This window comes from Uranotaenia lowii, chromosome 2, assembly GCF_029784155.1.
Source record: "Uranotaenia lowii strain MFRU-FL chromosome 2, ASM2978415v1, whole genome shotgun sequence".
Taxonomy (NCBI): domain Eukaryota; kingdom Metazoa; phylum Arthropoda; class Insecta; order Diptera; family Culicidae; genus Uranotaenia; species Uranotaenia lowii.
Window position 1 is genome coordinate 60,962,216 of NC_073692.1, and position 20,708 is coordinate 60,982,923.

Below are 20,708 nucleotides of genomic sequence, written 5' to 3' on the forward strand. Positions count from 1 at the left end.
TTTTTTCCAAATTAAACAAAATGGAACAGGTTAAAACAACCAAAAACATTGAAAAAACACGATGGTTGATAAAACAATGTTCAAAGTTAACAAGACGAAACCAAATAGAACATAATAAAACAATATTCAAGCAGACGAAACAAGTTCAAACAATGTTAAACATACTTAAGAAGATAAAATAATACAAAGCGAGAAAAAACAAGATTAACAAGACTTATCTAGGAAAATGAAAATTTAATGATAGAAAAAGTAAAACAAAATGAAACAAAAATGGCGGCTTCCGTTTATTTCTAAATGCTTGTTTTTTCCAATAAAGTTTTTACTTGTTATTTTTGGATGCCTTTCAATGTTGCATTAAATCTTGTTTTAACTATTTTATTTTCGTGTAGTTTTTTTTTCTATAATTGAAGTTTTTTTTTTCTTTTGGGATGATTTATCTAAATTTTTAATGTCATGTCTTGTTTCAGCATTATTCAGCTTATCTCATCTTGTTTCTTTATATGTTTATTTGTTTATTTATATGTGTTTTGTCTTATTTTTATGTTGGATGACTTTGTTTTGTCTTGTTTATCTTGTTTTTTTTTTGTTTAAACCTTGTTTCATCCTGTATAATATGGTCCTATCTTATTATTTTTCTTGTTTGCCTTTGTTCGATAAAGTTTTATTTTCAATCATCGAGTTTTGTCATGTTTATCTTGTTTAAGTTAGTTTTATATTATAGATGCTTGTTATGTCAAGCTGTACTTTGTTTTTTTTATGTAAAGCTGTACTTTGTTTTTTTTTGTTATCTTTTTTCATCATTTTCATTTAGTATTAGTAGCTAGCTAGCTATTTAGAGTCGATGGTCCCGTTCACTATATACAGACCCATTTTGGTGTTGCCAAAATCAAACGATTTTTTTCTCAACTTTCTTTTTCACTCATTACTGCATAAACAGTAGGTACTGTTATAAATTTTTAGTCAATTTCCGATCATTTTTAGTCATTCTTTATATCATGTTTTTGATCCACTTCGCACTTTTTTTGATTGGTTTATAATTTTTTTTTTGCCATATTTCAGAAATAATTTAACCAATACACACCACTTAACGACAAAACGAATAGCGCCAGCTGGCGACAGAAATGGAAGTATTACACTGTGATTTTATTCGCTTTGATCAGAGATGCCAGGTGTCCCGATTTTTAATTATTTGTCCTGATTTCCGGAGGACCGTTTAGAAAAACTTTCGAATTGTCCTGATTTTTTTTTTAAATGGTCTTTAAATCTGCCGATTTTCAAAAAATCTCTGAAAGTATCAAATTTGTAGTTAAGCTATGAAAACATCGAACAAATCTGCATTAAAGTAGTTGAACTCATTTAACCGATGGTCATCTTCTCTAAGTGCTGAATCCAATTTGTATTCAGAATTAAAATTTGAAATATCATACTGAGCCTGAATTTTTAATCAATTTTTTCTTTTGATTCTGACATTAGAATTTTAAACAATTCTGGCTTTTATTTCTAACATTCGGTGGAAAAGCGAACATTGAAGGATGGAAACACGCGTAAACTTTTCCCATTTCGTATTTTCATCAAAGAAATACAATTAACGTCTATGTCAAATTAAAAAAAAAAAATTTACTTACTGATTAACTTTATCCTTTTTTATACGTAGCATTTATATAGAAAAAGTGATTTGCACTGCATGAGGTTTTTTTCCCGGTTTTGATGTCCAATTCCCGGTTATTTCCCGGTTTTCCCGGTGCAATTTTCAATCCTCGATTTTTTCCGGTTTTCCCGGTTTGCTGGCCACCTTGATATTATTCTCAAAAATATCTACGATTCACTTTAGTTAAAAAAAAATCCTTTCAAATTTAGTCATATTTCTTTATTTCCGTAGATCTGATAAAAAATCAAAAAGAAAACCTGTAACTTTTTCTCAGAAGTCAATATTACTAGCAGTCATCGAGAAAATTGATCATTAACAGAAAACCTTTTAAATTTCTAATTTCTTTGTAACATTTTACAGTTTTTTTTTTTCGTAAAAATGCACAAATTTTTCGAGGGAAGTAGGCGTTGATCCAAATGAAACGTACGTGTTTTTTCAGCGCTCGTATAATTTTATTAAATTTATTGTTTTTCAAGTGAAAATATAGACGGGGTTTAAGGAAAACATTACCATAGGATAGCCGGGAGTGATCATCACAAGATGATGTTAAAGGATGCGGTCAAAAACGAGGATATTTCGTTTTATAGTTCTTTTCATTTAGCATAGATTCGGCCGCAGCGGTTCAGTTTTGTTATTATTCTTCAAAATCTCTAGTTTCTTCAGCTACATGCTAGTTTATTTCGATCTGAATGCTAATGGTTTACACCTTGTTGGGTGTTAGAAAATAAGTGTCGATCTGGGAGATTTTGGGAAGTTAACGATCAGAAAATAATTGAACAAGGAGTGTGTTCTTCAACTGTGAACGAAGCCAAATGATGGGAAACTATGGGAAAATGAAAATTGCTTGTTTTGTTTTGTCTCCACGTGTTTTGCGTTTGAATGGTAAGGGACTACTTTGATTGTAAAGTAGATGAGTGTGATTTTGAAATGTAAGTTTAGAATACTTAATACAGCGAATACTTAATAGAACGGAAAAAGAAGCAAACACGGAAAAGCGTAGTGCGGGTAAATTTAGGGGACTAGGCTTGTTTGTTTGTTAAAAACTTTTATTTCTTATCTTATTTTCAAATATTTCAAACTATCTCAAATTTTGTTCAACAAGACCAAATGGGTGGAAAAAGGGGAGTGTAAAGCCCATGACCAAAATTCAGCTCAAGAGTATACAATTGAAGGAAATTGTTGTAAGAAAATGAGGCAGTATAAATGGGCAGTATATCTCTCTTGTTTCTCAACCGATTTGTTCAAAATTTATAGTTTTAGATTTAAAGTCTAGGAAAAAAATCCGGAAAAAACATGATTCGGAAAAAAGGCTGCCCGAGTAGACTTTCATGCCAGAATTCATAGCAAACAGTTACCAAAAAGGGGTATCAAAATCAAAATGATAGCATAATTTAGTGTCATACTTCTTTCGATGACAAAATGAGGTTTCATAAAAGCATCAATATTTTGAAAAAAATATGGCAGAACGAAATCAAAGTATTGATAGCTAAATGATAGCACTATAAGATGTTGATTTTCCTTTGATAGCTAACTAAGGCATCATTAAAGGTTTCATTCATTTCCATAGAGCAGAAAAGTTAGATCAAAATGATAGCATGATTTGATATCAATGAAAATTAAGGTTTATTTAGTTGCCAAAATTTATATCGAATTGAAAACAAACTTGGATTTCAACCGTTACCAGCAATTGTACGCATAGCAAAACTAGGCATGATTGAGGTATCATTACCATTTATCATTTATTTTCATTTCGACGAAAATTTATCTAACAGTAATAGTAGAAATATGATAAAAAGATAAATACATTTCAATGTCATCTTCGAAGGTTTTAAGTACTTAAAATGATTTTAAGGATTTAGAAGGCACATGGTATAGTGTAGTTTCGTTAGTTTGTGTTAACAATTTATATTTTCTAGTGAAAATCTAAAGGATAAAAAATACTCGGTACTCACCCAAATCATCCATGACTCCCGGAATATATTATTCTTCCTATAAAATTTTCAGCTTGTTGTGTTGTACTAAATATACAAATTCTCACTAAAGCCAAAACCACAATGACCCCAATTCACTTTGCAAACAATCACTGTATTAAAATTTAAGCACAATTTTTTTTAACAAAACTTTATTGCATCCTGGAAGATTCCAGACAACACGATCGATGCACTTTGCACAGTGGAACAATAATATTCCAATCACGGCACCTAGAATGCGTTTACGATTCTCGATCTCAACTACGCGACACGAAACACTTTACTGATAATGCGAAGGCCCGATCTTCGCTTCAGATGCGGAAGCATTCAACGCCACTTATTACGAACAATATTATTTTCTTTGAGCGCACTAAACATGAAAATCAAAACATAAACCACCCGAGAAACAACTGCAAACGCGATAGGAATTCAACAAATTCGACCAACCACCAAACGTTTTCTGCGTTGCCTATTTTTTTTCTATTTTGTATCACAATTTTGACGTTCCATTTCTCGGATCACATTCGCAACATCTTCGTGAGCGATGAGTGAACTGAGAAAAAAAGGCCGGTGAGGCGTTCTCATTTGCTCATTCTTATTGGATTTCGAAGTGGGTGAACTTGCATCTCATTCAGTGAGTCGGTGAGTTTCGGGCGAAAATGAGACGTACACGTTTATTGAAACACTTTCGATGTTGGTTATAAATTAATGCAACTCCACAGTGTAGTCTTAAAACTTTGAAAAGCAGGAAAACTCCAAAACAACGGGAGCCGAGGGACTTCAGAAATGTAAACAAATTTAATGACGTGGTCTGTTCATTTTATTTCCATAAAATCGCAACTAAAGTATCGGGAATAAAAATCAGATCAAGAAACTAGTTGAAGAATTCAGGTTCAGATCAGGAATCCAGATTCAAATAGAATCTAGATTCAGAGATTGAGGATTCAGATTTAGAATAATAATTCACATTCAGAGCTGCTTTTCCGAATTTAGAAAAAGCTTTGTTATTTCCTGCAAACAGTACTATTTCTCGCGTAACATTTAAAAAAGACGAAACTAGCAGTTAGCTCAAAACGAGAAAAACGCGTTTGAAATTTCGGAACATCTAATTAAATCCTATTTAAAAAATCGACCACTTTTTGTTCAACAAAATCAAAAAATGTGCATTATATTCACTTATTGTTCGTTGGTTATCAAAATCTTTAACTTTTTTCACAAAATTTCAGAGATTTTCGAGTTTCGCCTTTTTGTGTTTTCGATTTCAGTTACGCCTGCAAGTTTCGCCCAATCAATCGGCCGTTTTTGTTTTGGTTTTGAAGTTTCGCCCATTGGTCCTACACCCATAAACTAATTAGGCCGTTTTGTCCAACTCGGTCAACTCAGTTACGTCTATTGGCCTACACGAATAGAAAAATTAACCCCATTTTGAATGGACGTAACTTCACGTTCCAACGAAAATGCATCAACAGGAAGTTTCGCCCAATTGAATTTTATTATTTTTTTGAAAGTTTTAAGTGATTTTAAGATGTAACCGCGCTAATAAGGTAAAGTGCAGCCGCGTACATCAGAAATGACCGTTAACTCGATTTGTTTACATTTGGCAGTTTCGCCCTTTTGAAATGTTACGCTAGATTTCTGGGGCCTGTGATATAGCTCAGTTGGCAAGTCAGTTGCCTTCTGGCCGATGTCCGTGAGTTCGAGCCCAAGAGTAAAACATCGAACACAGTTGTACCGGATAAGTTTTTCAATAACTGTCCGCCAACTACTGCAACGTTGATATAAAGTCGCGAATGCCATAAAAGATGTTAAAACAACTATAATCGAAAAAAAAAAAGTACTATTGCTCTATCAGGCAGCACAGTTTTACCGCCAAATGTTTGTAAACTCGTACTGAATTAGCCAACAGGTGGAAATTTCCATAAAGAAACGTTTTCTGCTATTCGCTAGTTTCAGAATAAAGGCGCCCGCCACAATAGCCCGTCGGACGTCGCGTTGACACTTCATTTTGGGGATACCATTTTCCGTTTGAGCCACCACAATAGTGCGGTGCGTCAGTGACAGCATTGTACTAAAACGCTAAACTTATTCTAAACAGCAGCGTTCTCCAGCTGTAGGGTCTAGATAGGTGCTATACCTTTAATAGAACTTGTGTCTTATCCCTTGCTTGTGAAGTGTCCTACCCCTGTACTGGAGGCGAGGAGGGGGAGAGGTTTAGCTGATAGAAGAGAGGGCAGCTGATGCAAGTTTCTAGGTCGGAAGAATAAAGTTAATTCTGTGCTGTAAGTAAGTGTAAAATCCATTCTGTTGGTTCCGAAACATCCCCCCCAATTTTGGCGACGAGGATTAACAATGGTAAGTGTGAATTCAGGCAAAATTATGGGTAATTGCTTGGAAAATTTAATTCACGATGCAAGGATGATTTGGACAAAATGGCGGAGACATGCATGGGTTTTCTGGAATGAGAGCATGTAGTGATAGAGACTGCACGACGAACTTGACGAATGGGGGAGAGCAAGAAAAGAACAGTGCTCAATCGATGCTGCCGCTGAGGTGTCAATGGGAATGTATCCATTCGGAGAGCTATGTTGTGCGAGCTGTTAAATTAATAAACAAAGACGGATATGTTGTGTTTATTTTGAGATTGAGGTGCGTAAACCGGGAAGTGCTGATTTATTGAAACAAGGATAAATTGTTGTCGATTGCATTTAACCAGTGAAGAAAATAGGAAAGTGGGTAAGCGATGGAATAAATTTTGCTGCTAAATTGAAAAAAAAAAGAAAAAAAATATGTGGGTATGTGCCTAGAGCAGTTGTTATAGGAGCTGATCAGTGTGTTGATCAGGGGTCAACTGATGAGATGTACCTGTGGCTGTTTGCTACAGGAGGTGGTTAATTTTTTAGACCACGGGAGAAGTACACACTTTACACATAATGCCTGAAGGTTTAGTGAAGTTGAGTAGTTTGTGTCTATGGCAGTCGTTATAGACGGATTGCAGCCGTGTAGCTGAGTAGCAATCTGAGCAAATATCGTTGTTATGTGTTGAGCATTAGTTTGACCAGGGCAAGTGCCTATAGTAGTTGCTATAGGAGGTGATCAGTGCTATGATCACGGGATCGGTTACCGAGTTCTGGGTCGGAATATCAATAATTTGAGAAGGCTGTTTTCTTTTATGTTGGGAAATAAATAATGACGAAAACTATATTGGATATTTTGTGTATTTATTCACAAATTGATTATTGTTACTATGAGTGGAAAATAAACACAAATATTATGAAGTAAGTAACTGGCAGAAATTTATGTAAACGTTCATTACAGGTAGATGATAGCCGGCCAGTGCAGCAATTTCGTTGCGATGATATTGAAAAACATCGTTTGTATAATAAATGGAGGATCTGGAAGGGCGCTTTAGAGTGCTATTTCGAAGCCTACGATATCGAGGATCAGAAGAAGAAACGAGCCAAGCTTCTTCACTTGGGAGGACCTCAACTCCAACGTGTTTTTTATAACCTTCCGGGTCGTGAGAATTTTCCTCTGGTTTCGGTGGAAAAGCAATGGTATGACGTCGCTATCAATGCACTTGATGCATTTTTTCAACCGTGCCGGCAGGATTGTCTTGAACGTCACAAGTTAAGGCAAATGAAGCAAAAAGACGGAGAAAGATTCTCTGACTTTACGTTGCGATTACGGCAGCAAGCTTCAGATTGTGGCTTTGATAAGTATTCGATCGAGGTCAGAGATGTTTTAACAGAAATATTTCTTACGGATGCGATAATTGAGGGTTGTTCGTCTGTGGAATTACGCCGTCGCATCTTACAGCAAGATCGTTCACTTACAGAGATAGAATCTCTAGGTGTAGCTTTGGAGAGTATCGAAGTACAAGTGAGGGACTTAAACGGAAAGCCAAAGGAGAATTCTGTTGGACATCATGCGTACAAAATTACCGCTGCATCTGGCAAAGAACGCAATCCTAAGCCACGAGAAGTACAACACGATTTAAAGTAGTTTAACGGCCGGCGCGACCACATCTCTACTGACAGGAGATGCCCAGCACGAAACATCGAGTGTCGTAGGTGTAAACTTTCTGGACATTATGAGTCTTGTTGCCGTTTGCGTAACTCGAAGAAGCCAATTCCGACAGAGAAAAATCTAATTCGTGCTGTAGAAGAGGAAACAAGCGTACACACTCAGTTAAATAAAGGACACTCAGAGCAGCCAGAGTCGAATAAAACTTACTATACATTCTATTCGGGGAGCAACACCAATGTTATCACGTGTGAAATTGGTGGTGTCGATGTGGATCTACTTGTTGATTCGGGATCGGATGCCAACCTTATTCCGGATTCAGAATGGGAACGGTTGAAACAAGCCAAGGTCGTCGTACGCAAATGTATCAAAGGTAGCTCCCGAATCCTCAAAGGCTATGCAAACGACTCGCCTTTGCCTATCATCGGAACATTTGTAGCAAATGTTAAAGCTGGAAATAGTTCGGTCGAGGCAGAGTTTTATGTCATCAAAGGAGGACAGCGGTCTTTACTCGGCGACAGTACTTCCAAACAGTTGGGACTCCTCAAGGTTGGATTGGATGCGTACCAGGTTTCGAGTGATACAAAACCATTCTCTAAGATCAAAGATATCCAAGTGCAAATCCATATGGATCCGACTGTAAAGCCAGTTTTCCAACCCATTCGGCGAATCCCAATACCGCTTGAAGAGGCTGTCAACCGGAAGTTGGAGCAGCTACTCGTTAAAGATATAATCGAGGTAAAGCAAGGGCCAGCATCTTGGGTGTCTCCTCTCGTTGTCGTCGGTAAGTCCAATGGAGAACCTAGGATTTGCCTGGACCTCCGTCGCGTCAATGAAGCGGTTCTTCGGGAGAGACACCCGATGCCCGTCGTCGACGAGCACCTTGCAAGGCTAGGAAGGGGAAAGTACTGGAGTAAGTTGGACATCAAGGAAGCGTTTCTACAAGTCGAGCTAGCGGAAGAGTCACGTGACGTCACTGTTTTCATCACCAACAAAGGGCTATTTCGTTTCAAACGACTTCCCTTTGGCCTTGTCACCGCGCCGGAGCTGTTCCAGAAAGTGATGGACCAGATCTTAGCGGGTTGCGAAGGAACGTACTGGTACCTGGACGATGTTATCGTTGAAGGCAACGGGCGAGAGGAGCACGATACACGACTGAACGTGGTATGTTGAGCGATTAGAGATTTAGAAATAAATGATGTTTGTTTCTCTTGCACTATTTCATAATTTGTTTCAAAATAAAATTCTTGTTTATCGTATTACATTATTAATAGGTCCTAAAACGATTTGATGAGCGCAGAGTGGAATTAAATTGGGAGAAATGCGTATTTCGGGCTACCGAAATAGTATTCTTGGGTCATAAAATTACCGTTGAAGGCATTACTCCTGCTGACAGCAAGGTGGACACCATTCGATCATTTCGGCGACCGGAAAATGAAGCAGTGGTTCGTAGCTTTTTAGGGCTAGCCAATTACCTCAACAAATTTATTCCAAATTTGGCAACATTGGATGAGCCACTTCGTCTATTGACTAAGAAAGACTCGAAGTTTGAATGGTCTGCGCGTCATCAGAGCTCATTCAACAGTATCAAAGCTGCAATGACTGAGGTTCTATGTTTAGGGTTTTTCAATCAAAATCACAGAACGACAGTGATGGCGGACGCCAGTCCGACGGGTCTTGGGGCATTATTGCTTCAAACTGATGCGGAAGGGAACAGCCGAGTGGTTACTTGTGCTTCGAAGTCTCTTGATATTTTAACCGATTGTAAAGCGTTGGTTTACTTATTTACTGTGAGATCCCGACCATGCTCCAGAATAGAGCGTTGGGTTCTTCGACTCCAAGCCTTCGACTATTGGGTGACTCATATTTCGGGAGAGAAAAATCTAGCCGATGTCCTTTCACGGTTGAGTACCTTAACACCAGTTCCTTTTGATCCAAGGGAAGAACTTTTTATTAAACAAGTTGCCTTATCGGCTGCAACTTCCGCTGCTCTTCGATGGGAGGAAATTGTAGAAGCAACCAAGGAAGATCTGGAGCTCCAAGAAGTCCTAAAAGCTATTGACAACGGGTGTATTGACCAACTACCTCTATCGTTCCGGGTAATTTCCAATGAGCTGTGTCGGTTCGGAGATGTTCTACTGCGCACAGATAGAATTGTCATACCTAGTTCGTTGCGTGAGAGGGTTATCAAGATTGCTCATGAAGGACATTTGGGAGTCCGGACGATGAAGTCTCATCTTCGAGGTGCAGTTTGGTGGCCCAAAATGGATATCGCGGTGGAGGCGTTTGTTAAGAAATGTCGCGGTTGTCTTTTAGTTTCAACTCCTGATCCTCCACAACCTATGGTTAGAAAGGAGATACCAAACGGGCCATGGGAAGATGTCGCGATAGACTTTCTTGGACCACTACCCAATGGGGAGACGTTGCTTGTAGTTGTAGATTACTACAGCCGATATGTAGAAGTCTGTGAAATGCAACAAATCACCACGAAGCATACAATCGAAGAGTTGATTAAAATCTTTAGTCGTTTTGGAGTGCCCCTTACCATTCGAGCTGACAATGGTCCACAGCTCAGCGGAAATTGTGAGGAATTTAAATCCTTCTGTGAGGAGTTTGGCATCAGGCTAGTTAATACCATACCATGGCCTCAACAAAATGGGGAAGTCGAGAGGCAGAATCGTTCTATCCTGAAAAGGATGAGAATTGCGCAAGAGCTGGGCCAAAACTGGAGGCAAGTTCTTTGTCAATATATGCTATCATATCACGCCACACCGCATCCAACAACAGGTCGATCACCATCAGAATTACTGTTCGGTCGAAGAATACGCTCCAAGCTACCACAAATTCCGCTTATTTCTAACATGGATGAAGATATACGAGATCACGATAAATTACAAAAGGAAAAGGCAAGAGTCGCAGCTGATGCGAAGCGTCGAGCACGTGCAAGTGAGATAAAGGTTGGAGATCGTGTTTTGGTGAAGCGTATGCGCAAAGAGAATAAACTGAGTTCTACTTTCGCTCCCGAAGAATTTGTTGTGATCAGGAGGACAGGTGCAGATACAACAGTGCGTTCAATGGATGATGGAAAGGAATACCGACGGAATGTGGCTGACCTCAAGCGGATTGACCCGGAAGACGACCTCCAACCTACACAACATGAACAATTAGCAGCAGAATCGCTACAGTCGGAGGAACCAAACAGTCAACAGCTACAAACATCAGCTGGTTCATCATCACCAGAAGAACAGCGCACGCGTACAAAGCGTGCACGAACAGAACCTGCTAAATTTATGGATTACATTCCACATTAACAATAAATTCAAATAAAACTAAGAGGGGGTTTGTAGGGTCTAGATAGGTGCTATACCTTTAATAGAACTTGTGTCTTATCCCTTGCTTGTGAAGTGTCCTACCCCTGTACTGGAGGCGAGGAGGGGGAGAGGTTTAGCTGATAGAAGAGAGGGCAGTTGATGCAAGTTTCTAGGTCGGAAGAATAAAGTTAATTCTGTGCTGTAAGTAAGTGTAAAATCCATTCTGTTGGTTCCGAAACATCCCCCACACCAGCGTCGACGTTTTTATTTTGAAATAGGGGCATAACGAGCACCCAGGGCATAATGAGCACTCCTTTTTTCTACATAAGTACGTATTTTCTTAAGGGGAGGGTAGGGTCTAACACTTTCAAAAAATCGATTTTTTTATTTTCTTATTGTAAAACATTTCAAGAACGTTGTGTCAAATTTTCAAGTCAATTGAAGCAAAACTGTAGAAATTATAGGCCTTTATCTCCTCCTATTTAATACTGCAAGAAAGCAAGAGCAGAAACTTCAAACGCGTTTTTCTCGAAAGCACATTTTTAAAGTCCGTGGACATCGTCATTTGAAAACTACTTATCCGATTCTTTTCAAATTTGTTAAAGATGTTAAAACGACTATAATCGAAACAAAAAAAAAAAATGTATGAGCATGTGTTAATTCTTTGAATTCTACAAACAGACCTAGATTATTTTGTTATTGCTTTGTTTGATGAATCTACGCCTCACCGTTTAGAGCAGCGGTCGGGGAACCGGGGTAAATTACCCCAAATGGGGTAAATGTGAAATTCTTGGGAGGTAACAGTGAATATTTTGTGAGTGAAAAGTGTATATTTTCATTTTGCAATTTTATAAATTTGTTATAAAGATGCTGAAAAAATTTCGATTTCGTTTTTTTGCTCTTCGTTATGGGGTAATATCAGCTTAAATAAAAATGTTTTGGGGTAATGATTCAAAAAGTTCCTCGACCCCTGGTTTAGAGCTATCATGATCATGAAAGATAAATAAACAAAAAAAAAAGTTTATAAATTTTAAATAAAAGGTTTTAAAGTTAGAAGTTTCAAGCTCTGAATATTTTGTCGGTTTCAATTAGAATATTGGGTCTTATAAAGGACAGAAGGTTCGAGGCTTCCAAGAAAATTATGTTTTCAGAACACAAAAATTGAGAATAAATAAAAAAAAATAACATTTAAAAAAATTCATAAAATTTAAAATTAATTTGAAAATTAAAACAAAATATGAAATGATTAGTTTTTAACATTTTTTAAGTTTTTTTTTCTCAATAAACTCGTCTTACCCTTTTAAAAATTTATTAATAGAATTTAAATGATAACTCAAAGGAACAACATTTTGGTGCTTATGATTGAATGATTGATTTGGTAGATTTAAGCGCGCTGAACTCGTTTTGTTTGTCGAATTTTGTCTATCGACTAGTGTTTTGGTGATATGGAGTTTATAAGCTTTAAAATATATCAGTTTTAGGTGAAACCAATCATTGATAACTGATGAAATAACAAATCTATTTCAGATTTTGTTTATTATTTATTTAAATAAATTTAGGAACATACTTTTAAAGATGATGATGCGTGATCTAAAATAGTAAAATTCTACAGTTTAGAAAAAATGGAAAGATATCATAACAAGTATTCCTGACATTACTGAACAAAGTTTAGAAAAAAATTGAATTCATTTAACAAAATTTGTTCGAACCTGCAAAACGATTAGTTTTTTGCTTTAAAAATATACTTATACTCAATTTGTTTTAACACTTCATTCATAGCTTTTGAATGTGATGTTGAGCATTTTGAAAAACAAGAAACACATAATAAAATTGAGACTGAAATTGGTTTCTTATTTTTAAGAATTAATATCAGCACGATGTTTTGTAAATCAAAATTTTCAGTAATGAAGTAGAGGATACAAGGATTAAGATATTGTTTTGCTAATTCTGATGACCATCATGAGTCATTAGTATAAGATGAATTAATTTTGATTTTTAAATGGTTGGTTTCAAACTCTGAATTTGTTTTATTACACTTCATTAAAAAAAACTTATTCTAAAGACAAGGTAGTGTTTTTGAATTTCAATACCTTATTCAATACCTTTTAAGATCAAGTAATTTCCCTTTACTACGTTGAAAATTTTACTTGGAAAAAATTTCCCCGGGGGGGGGGGGGGGGTGGTGGAGGTTAAACCACTACAACCCCCCCCCCCACCCCGTTCACAGAGAATCCTTCATAAAACATATCGGTTATCCATAAGAAGAAGCCTCAATGCGGAACCATTATTTTGCTGGAACGGTTTTATGAAGATAAAATTCAAGCAGAAGTCTCAATCTTCTTAGAAATTTTTGCAGGCAGACTCTAATATTTTGTATCAGAGAAAGAAAATAAAACTAATAACCTTTCATTTAAAAACTTTTCTGAATCTTAAAAACGGAAGTTTCAATTCGCTGTAAATATTCTCTCAAGCAGAAGTCTCAATCCTCTGTAACCATTCTTGATAATCAGAAATCTGAATGAGTCTTATATGTTGAAGTCTCGATGTACTGTCATCGTTTCTCTTAGGGAGAACTTTCAAGTTAGGTTCTGTACACACGGCAGTCCCAATGCTGTATCACCCTTTTTTAACCCAGCGAAGTCTCGAAACCCATGAGATTTTTTTTTCTGAGGAAAAGACTAAATAAAACCAGACATCATCTCGTTCGGCAATGTATTTATTTCAGACTTAAACGATAAAAATACACATACAAAAATACTCAGTAACACGATTTCGTCTTTCTATTTTGTTTCTCGGTCAGCATTTACTGTTTCTTTTTTTGATGTAGAGTGCATCATTTGGTAACCAATTATGAGTGTTGAAAATTCGAACGTAATCGAAAATTGTAAGCGGTGATTTTAATTCATTTTTTTTTCTTTTAACTGAGAAGTGTTTTAAAATTGAAAATAACCACGATCTTCTCTCTGATTAAGTGAAACGACGGAAACTTTGTGTTATACTAGGTACTGTTTGCCAACTTCATGGCGAAGTTTTCGCCTAATGCATCCCGTTCTTCGCTGTTGCTAACGAATATTTCTCCTTCGCTACTATCAAGCGCGCGATTTCGCGCAAGAAGCAAAGCCACACTAAGGACAGAAAAATCTATTTCTTTTGATTTATGTGGTACTGTACTGTTGTCTCAACTGCGAGCATTCTGTTTTTTTTTTGTCTTTCCAAGCGTTTTCAGTTTTCTACTATGTGGATGGTACCTTATTTCTGATTTTTTTTCGTTCACTACATACCTTTGCCAGTTTCCCTAGATCAACTTTCCAAAAGGAAGAAAAATTGAAAATTGTTTTTTTTATATCGTAAATTCTTTAAAAAAAAATTCAAGTGTATTTTTTTCAGTATTTTTCCGCATTTTCAAGAATAAAACTTATGAATTTCGGTAACCAAAAGATATGTTTGAACAATCTGTCGACCATCTTTTTACGATTCTACATAAATTGTGTGACCTATTTCTAAACTTCTCTCGGATCAGCTACAATGATTCTACATCAAACGCGTTGTTGTTGATTGGTTGTGTTCTTGTGAGTTTGTGAATGTGTTCGAAAAACCTTTACATGTGTTTGTGTACAAGTTTTTGTGAGTTTGTGTGGACTTTCGGTTAGACTTTGAGCAAATTGGATTCATTGCAACATGTGTGACAACTAGTATGATTTATTTTTTTTTTGCTGTGGGTTTCCTTATCTTAAAGAGCAAATCCTTCTGATTTATTAAGGTGGCATTTGCGGTTGGTTTAATATCTTGTTTTTTTTTTGATTCGGTGAGCGAATTTTCTGGTTTTGAGTGACTTTCTGAGGGAGTAAATGGGAGGTTGGGAGGGTCTTGATTTTATTTGTTATCACTAGAAAACATTATTGTTGTCTTTTTTTTATTACATTGTTGTTTTTTTACTCAAAAAGCTTCAAACATTTGGGAACTTTTTGAATGGAAAAGCAACTGTTTTTTTTTTATTTATTGAACCAAACTGAGACGAGCAATTCTACTGGAAAACTTAATCCTAACTTTCGTTTCCCTTTCAGTGGATTGAAATTTCAAAATTGAGATTCATTTGAATCAACAGACCATGGAACAAACTAAATTTTTTTTATTCTAAAATCAATTTTACGAATCTTCAATTAAAACGGGAAACCACAAAAAAATTACAAATATAAAAGGTAAGAAAGAGTCCAATTGAACCATGGAGATTTTTGAATGAAAAGTTAATATTTTTAACTGTCAAAAGCAAAGTTTTGTTTGGGTAATCTATAAAGATTTTACTTTTTCTGAGGCAATTTCCTCTTACGAAATTGATTCGGTGTCTTTTTTTTTTGTTTTGTTATTTATGATTAGTTTATTTCATTTTTTCTTTTTAATAAGTTCTTCAGTGGGGTTTTGGGTTGATTTAATCTTAGATTAAAATTATTGTTTTTTTTCTCTCGACGATGATTGATTCCTCCTGATGTGTATTAGTTATTTGAGATTTTTTTTTTTCCATAAATGCAGTGACAAAACTGTCTCGTTTTTTTTTTTCTAATATTAACCTTCTTTTCTAAGATTTTTCTTTTTTTTTGTATATAAGGGAAATGCAAACAGTCACAATATGGCGATTTTGAACTGAATAATTTTGGCTTTGCTATTGGTTAAACATTTATTTAGGTTTTTTTTTATTCTTACGTTTTTCTTCACTAGTTTGGTCTCTGATCACATCTAACTTGCTTTTGTCTCTGTGTTTGTGTTTGGATTCTAGAAAAATATGATTCTTTTTTTAAAACTTTTTGTGAGCTCTCACTTTCTATGGTTTTCTAAGAGATTTTTTTTCTTCTTTCGTGTGTCTTTTATCTACATCGAATACGGTATAAGGAATGATTCTGAAGAAGTGAAAATTGTTTAAGGTGCAATCATCACACAATATTTGTATGTATGTATCTATAATTCGTCCATTTAAGGTAAGGGACCACACCGAAAAGAGACAAAAAATAGGTGCTGATGTTTGCGAATTTCATTCCTTTTTTTTTTCTCGTCAAACCATTTATGGTCATTCATCGGATCATTTCACAAGGCTTTTAATCCCGAGACCTTTTCTCCCAAAAGAATGCTGTCTGTTGTTAGCCTTGCATTTCGAATTCGATAAGGTTAAAGTTTATTGTTTTTCTCAGAGTCTCCTTTCCGTTTTTTTTTTCGATTTCTTTCGCACAAAAAACAGTGCGACGTGGTGGGTTTTCCTCCGTTTTTTTTTTTGGACTTTTAGATTGGGGATAGATTGGTGCGAATGAGTGTTTCATTTTTATTGGCAATCGTGCTTCTCAGGAGCAGGCAGCAATTTTCAGCTTTGATTTCTCAGGTTTTTGTTCGTCTTTCCAGCCAGCGGTGGATCACGTAAGAGCAAACAAACAAATAAACAACAACGACAACACACCGACAGTGCTCATCACTTTTTATCTTTTCCCTCTAAACGGAGAAAGTTGTGATCAGCTCCTTCCCCAATCATCCCCCCTAGATTTGTTGTTTTTCGCATTTGGTCTCTAGTTCGCCAAAAATCCCATTCTTTATCGTCAGTTTTTCACAGTCCAATACTATTGGTTTTTTATCCTTAATTTTTTTTCTCTCGTTTCACCTTGTATAAATGGTCTGTTGATTCGAAGGTTGATCGCACAAATATCCATGAGTGGAGGCATTTTTTTATGTTCTCCCAAAAAAAAGATACTGAGGTTCGCATTCAGTTGTGTTTCTCACTTTTTAAACCTACATTTTGTGACGAATTTATGTCTTGCGGTAGTTTTTGCTTTCTTCAAATTTAAATTATAATATTTTGTAAACTCTCCCTTTCTCTCTATTCGGTAAACTTCTTTCTGCGTGGGGTAGTCATTTAGACGGTTTCGTATTGTCGTCGGAAAGATCCATAAAGACAGCAAGCCAGCAGAACGGCAACAATCTGAAAGTTGAAACAAGATAAAAGTAAAAAAAATGGTAACGAATTTTTGTAAAATTTTAAAAACTTTGTCAATTTTAACAATCATGTCGATTTTGTCAATTTGTCAATTTTCTCAATTTTGTAAATTTTGTAGATTTTGTAAATTATGAAAATTTTGTCAATTTTGTCAATTTTGTCAATTTTGTCAATTTTGTCAATTTTGTCAATTTTGTCAATTTTGTCAATTTTGTCAATTTTGTCAATTTTGTCAATTTTGTCAATTTTGTCAATTTTGTCAATTTCGTCAATTTTGTCAATTTTGTCAATTTTGTCATTTTTGTCATTTTTGCCTTTTTTGTCATTTTTGTCATTTTTGTCATTTTTGTCATTTTTGTCATTTTTGTCATTTTTGTCATTTTTGTCATTATTGTCATTTTTGTCATTTTTGTCATTTTTGTCATTTTTGTCATTTTTGTCATTTTTGTCATTTTTGTCATTTTTGTCATTTTTGTCATTTTTGTCATTTTTGTCATTTTTGTCATTTTTGTCATTTTTGTCATTTTTGTCATTTTTGTCATTTTTGTCATTTTTGTCATTTTTGTCATTTTTGTCATTTTTGTCATTTTTGTCATTTTTGTCATTTTTGTCATTTTTGTCATTTTTGTCATTTTTGTCATTTGTGTCATTTTTGTCATTTTTTTTTGTCATTTTTGTAATTTTTGTAATTTTTGTCATTTTTGTCATTTTTGTCATTTTTGTCATTTTTGTCATTTTTGTCATTTTTGTCATTATTGTCATTTTTGTCATTTTTGTCATTTTTGTCATTTTTGTCATTTTTGTCATTTTTGTCATTTTTGTCATTTTTGTCATTTTTGTCATTTTTGTCATTTTTGTCATTTTTGTCATTTTTGTCATTTTTGTCATTTTTGTCATTTTTGTCATTTTTGTCATTTTTGTCATTTTTGTCATTTTTGTCATTTTTGTCATTTTTGTCATTTTTGTCATTTTTGTCATTTTTGTCATTTTTGTCATTTTTGTCATTTTTGTCATTTTTGTCATTTTTGTCATTTTTGTCATTTTTGTCATTTTTATCATTTTTGTCATTTTTGTCATTTTTGTCATTTTTGTCATTTTTGTCATTTTTGCCATTTTTGCCATTTTTGCCATTTTTGTCATTTTTGTCATTTTTGTCATTTTTGTCATTTTTGTCAGTTTTGTCATTTTTGTCATTTTTGTCATTTTTGTCATTTTTGTCATTTTTGTCATTTTTGTCATTTTTGTCATTTTTGTCATTTTTGTCATTTTTGTCATTTTTGTCATTTTTGTCATTTTTGTCATTTTTGTCGTTTTTGTCATTTTTGTCATTTTTGTCATTTTTGTCATTTTTGTCATTTTTGTCATTTGTGTCATTTTTGTCATTTTTTTTGTCATTTTTTTTGTCATTTTTGTCATTTTTGTAATTTTTGTAATTTTTGTCATTTTTGTCATTTTTGTCATTTTTGTCATTTTTGTCATTTTTGTCATTTTTGTCATTTTTGTCATTTTTGTCATTTTTGTCATTTTTGTCATTTTTGTCATTTTTGTCATTTTTGTCATTTTTGTCATTTTTGTCATATTTGTCATTTTTGTCATTTTTGTCATTATTGTCATTTTTGTCATTTTTGTCATTTTTGTCATTTTTGTCATTTTTGTCATTTTTGTCATTTTTGTCATTTTTGTCATTTTTATCATTTTTGTCATTTTTGCCAATTTTGTCATTTTTGTCATTTTTGTCATTTTTGTCATTTTTGTCATTTTTGTCAATTTTGTCAATTTTGTCAATTTGGTCAATTTTGTCAATTTTGTCAACTTTGTCAATTTTGTCAACTTTGTCAATTTTGTCAATTTTGTCAATTTTGTCAATTTTGTCATTTTTTTTCAATTTTGTCATTTTGGTAATTTTTGTCATTTTTGTCATTTTTGACATTTGTGTAATTTTTGTCATTTTTGTCATTTTTGTCATTTTTGTCATTTTTGTCATTTTTGTCATTTTTGTCATTTTTGTCATTTTTGTCATTTTTGTCATTTTTGTCATTTTTGTCATTTTTGTCATTTTTGTCATTTTTGTCATTTTTGTCATTTTTGTCATTTTTGTCATTTTTGTCATTTTTGTCATTTTTGTCATTTTTGTCATTTTTGTCATTTTTGTCATTTTTGTCATTTTTGTCATTTTTGTCATTTTTGTCATTTTTGTCATTTTTGTCATTTTTGTCATTTTTGTCATTTTTGTCATTTTTGTCATTTTTGTCATTTTTGTCATTTTTGTCATTTTTGTCATTTTTGTCATTTTTGTCATTTTTGTCATTTTTGTCATTTTTGTCATTTTTGTCATTTTTGTCATTTTTGTCATTTTTGTCATTTTTGTCATTTTTGTCATTTTTGTCATTTTTGTCATTTTTGTCATTTTTGTCATTTTTGTCATTTTTGTCATTTTTGTCATTTTTGCCAATTTTGTCATTTTTGTCATTTTTGTCATTTTTGTCATTTTTGTCATTTTTGTCATTTTTGTCATTTTTGTCATTTTTGTCATTTTTGTCATTTTTGTCATTTTTGTCATTTTTGTCATTTTTGTCATTTTTGTCATTTTTGTCATTTTTGTCATTTTTGTCATTTTTGTCATTTTTGTCATTTTTGTCATTTTTGTCATTTTTGTCATTTTTGTCATTTTTGTCATTTTTGTCATTTTTGTCATTTTTGTCATTTTTGTCATTTGTGTCATTTGTGTCATTTTTGTCATTTTTGTCATTTTTGTCATTTTTGTCATTTTTGTCATTTTTGTCATATTTGTCATTTTTGTCATTTTTGTCATTTTTGTCATTTTTGTCATTTTTGTCATTTTTGTCATTTTTGTCATTTTTGTCATTTTTGTCATTTTTGTCATTTTTGTCATTTTTGTCATTTTTGTCATTTTTGTCATTTTTGTCATTTTTGTCATTTTTGTCATTTTTGTCATTTTTGTCATTTTTGTCATTTTTGTCATTTTTGTCATTTTTGTCATTTTTGTCATTTTTGTCATTTTTGTCATTTTTGTCATTTTTGTCATTTTTGTCATTTTTGTCATTTTTGTCATTTTTGTCATTTTTGTCATTTTTGTCATTTTTGTCATTTTTGTCATTTTTGTCATTTTTGTCATTTTTGTCATTTTTGTCATTTTTGTCATTTTTGTCATTTTTGTCATTTTTGTCATTTTTGCCAATTTTGTCATTTTTGTCATTTTTGTCATTTTTGTCATTTTTGTCATTTTTGTCATTTTTGTCATTTTTGTCATTTTTGTCATTTTTGTCATTTTTGTCATTTTTGCCAATTTTGTCATTTTTGTCATTTTTGTCATTTTTGTCATTTTTGTCATTTTTGTCATTTTTGTCATTTTTGTCATTTTTGTCATATTTGTCATATTTGTCATTTTTGTCATTATTGTCATTTTTGTCATTTTTGTCATTTTTGTCATTTTTGTCATTTTTGTCATTTTTGTCATTTTTGTCATTTTTGTCATTTTTGTCATTTTTGTCATTTTTGTCATTTTTGTCATTTTTGTCATTTTTGTCATTTTTGTCATTTTTGTCATTTTTGTCATTTTTGTCATTTTTGTCATTTTTGTCATTTTTGTCATTTTTGTCATTTTTGTCATTTTTGTCATTTTTGTCATTTTTGTCATTTTTGTCATTTTTGTCATTTTTGTCATTTTTGTCATTTTTGCCAATTTTGTCATTTTTGTCATTTTTGTCATTTTTGTCATTTTTGTCATTTTTGTCATTTTTGTCATTTTTGTCATTTTTGTCATT

General features: G+C 33.6%; 2 protein-coding genes across 2 annotated transcripts in view; both read right to left on the minus strand.

Annotated features, from left to right (window-relative positions):
• LOC129746968 (paxillin-like) overlaps positions 1-4,067 on the minus strand; it is a 254,444-nt gene extending 250,377 nt beyond the window's left edge. The window contains exon 1 of the mRNA XM_055740946.1: positions 3,601-4,067. Coding sequence (XP_055596921.1) covers positions 3,601-3,613 — 13 coding nt within the window. The 5' untranslated portion in view covers positions 3,614-4,067. The remainder of the gene's footprint in view (positions 1-3,600) is intronic.
• Positions 4,068-13,650: 9,583 nt separating this feature from the next.
• Positions 13,651-20,708, minus strand: part of LOC129746696 (CD63 antigen-like) — a 59,925-nt gene continuing 52,867 nt past the window's right edge. Inside the window, exon 5 of the mRNA XM_055740545.1 lies at positions 13,651-16,908. Coding sequence (XP_055596520.1) covers positions 16,843-16,908 — 66 coding nt within the window. The 3' untranslated portion in view covers positions 13,651-16,842. The remainder of the gene's footprint in view (positions 16,909-20,708) is intronic.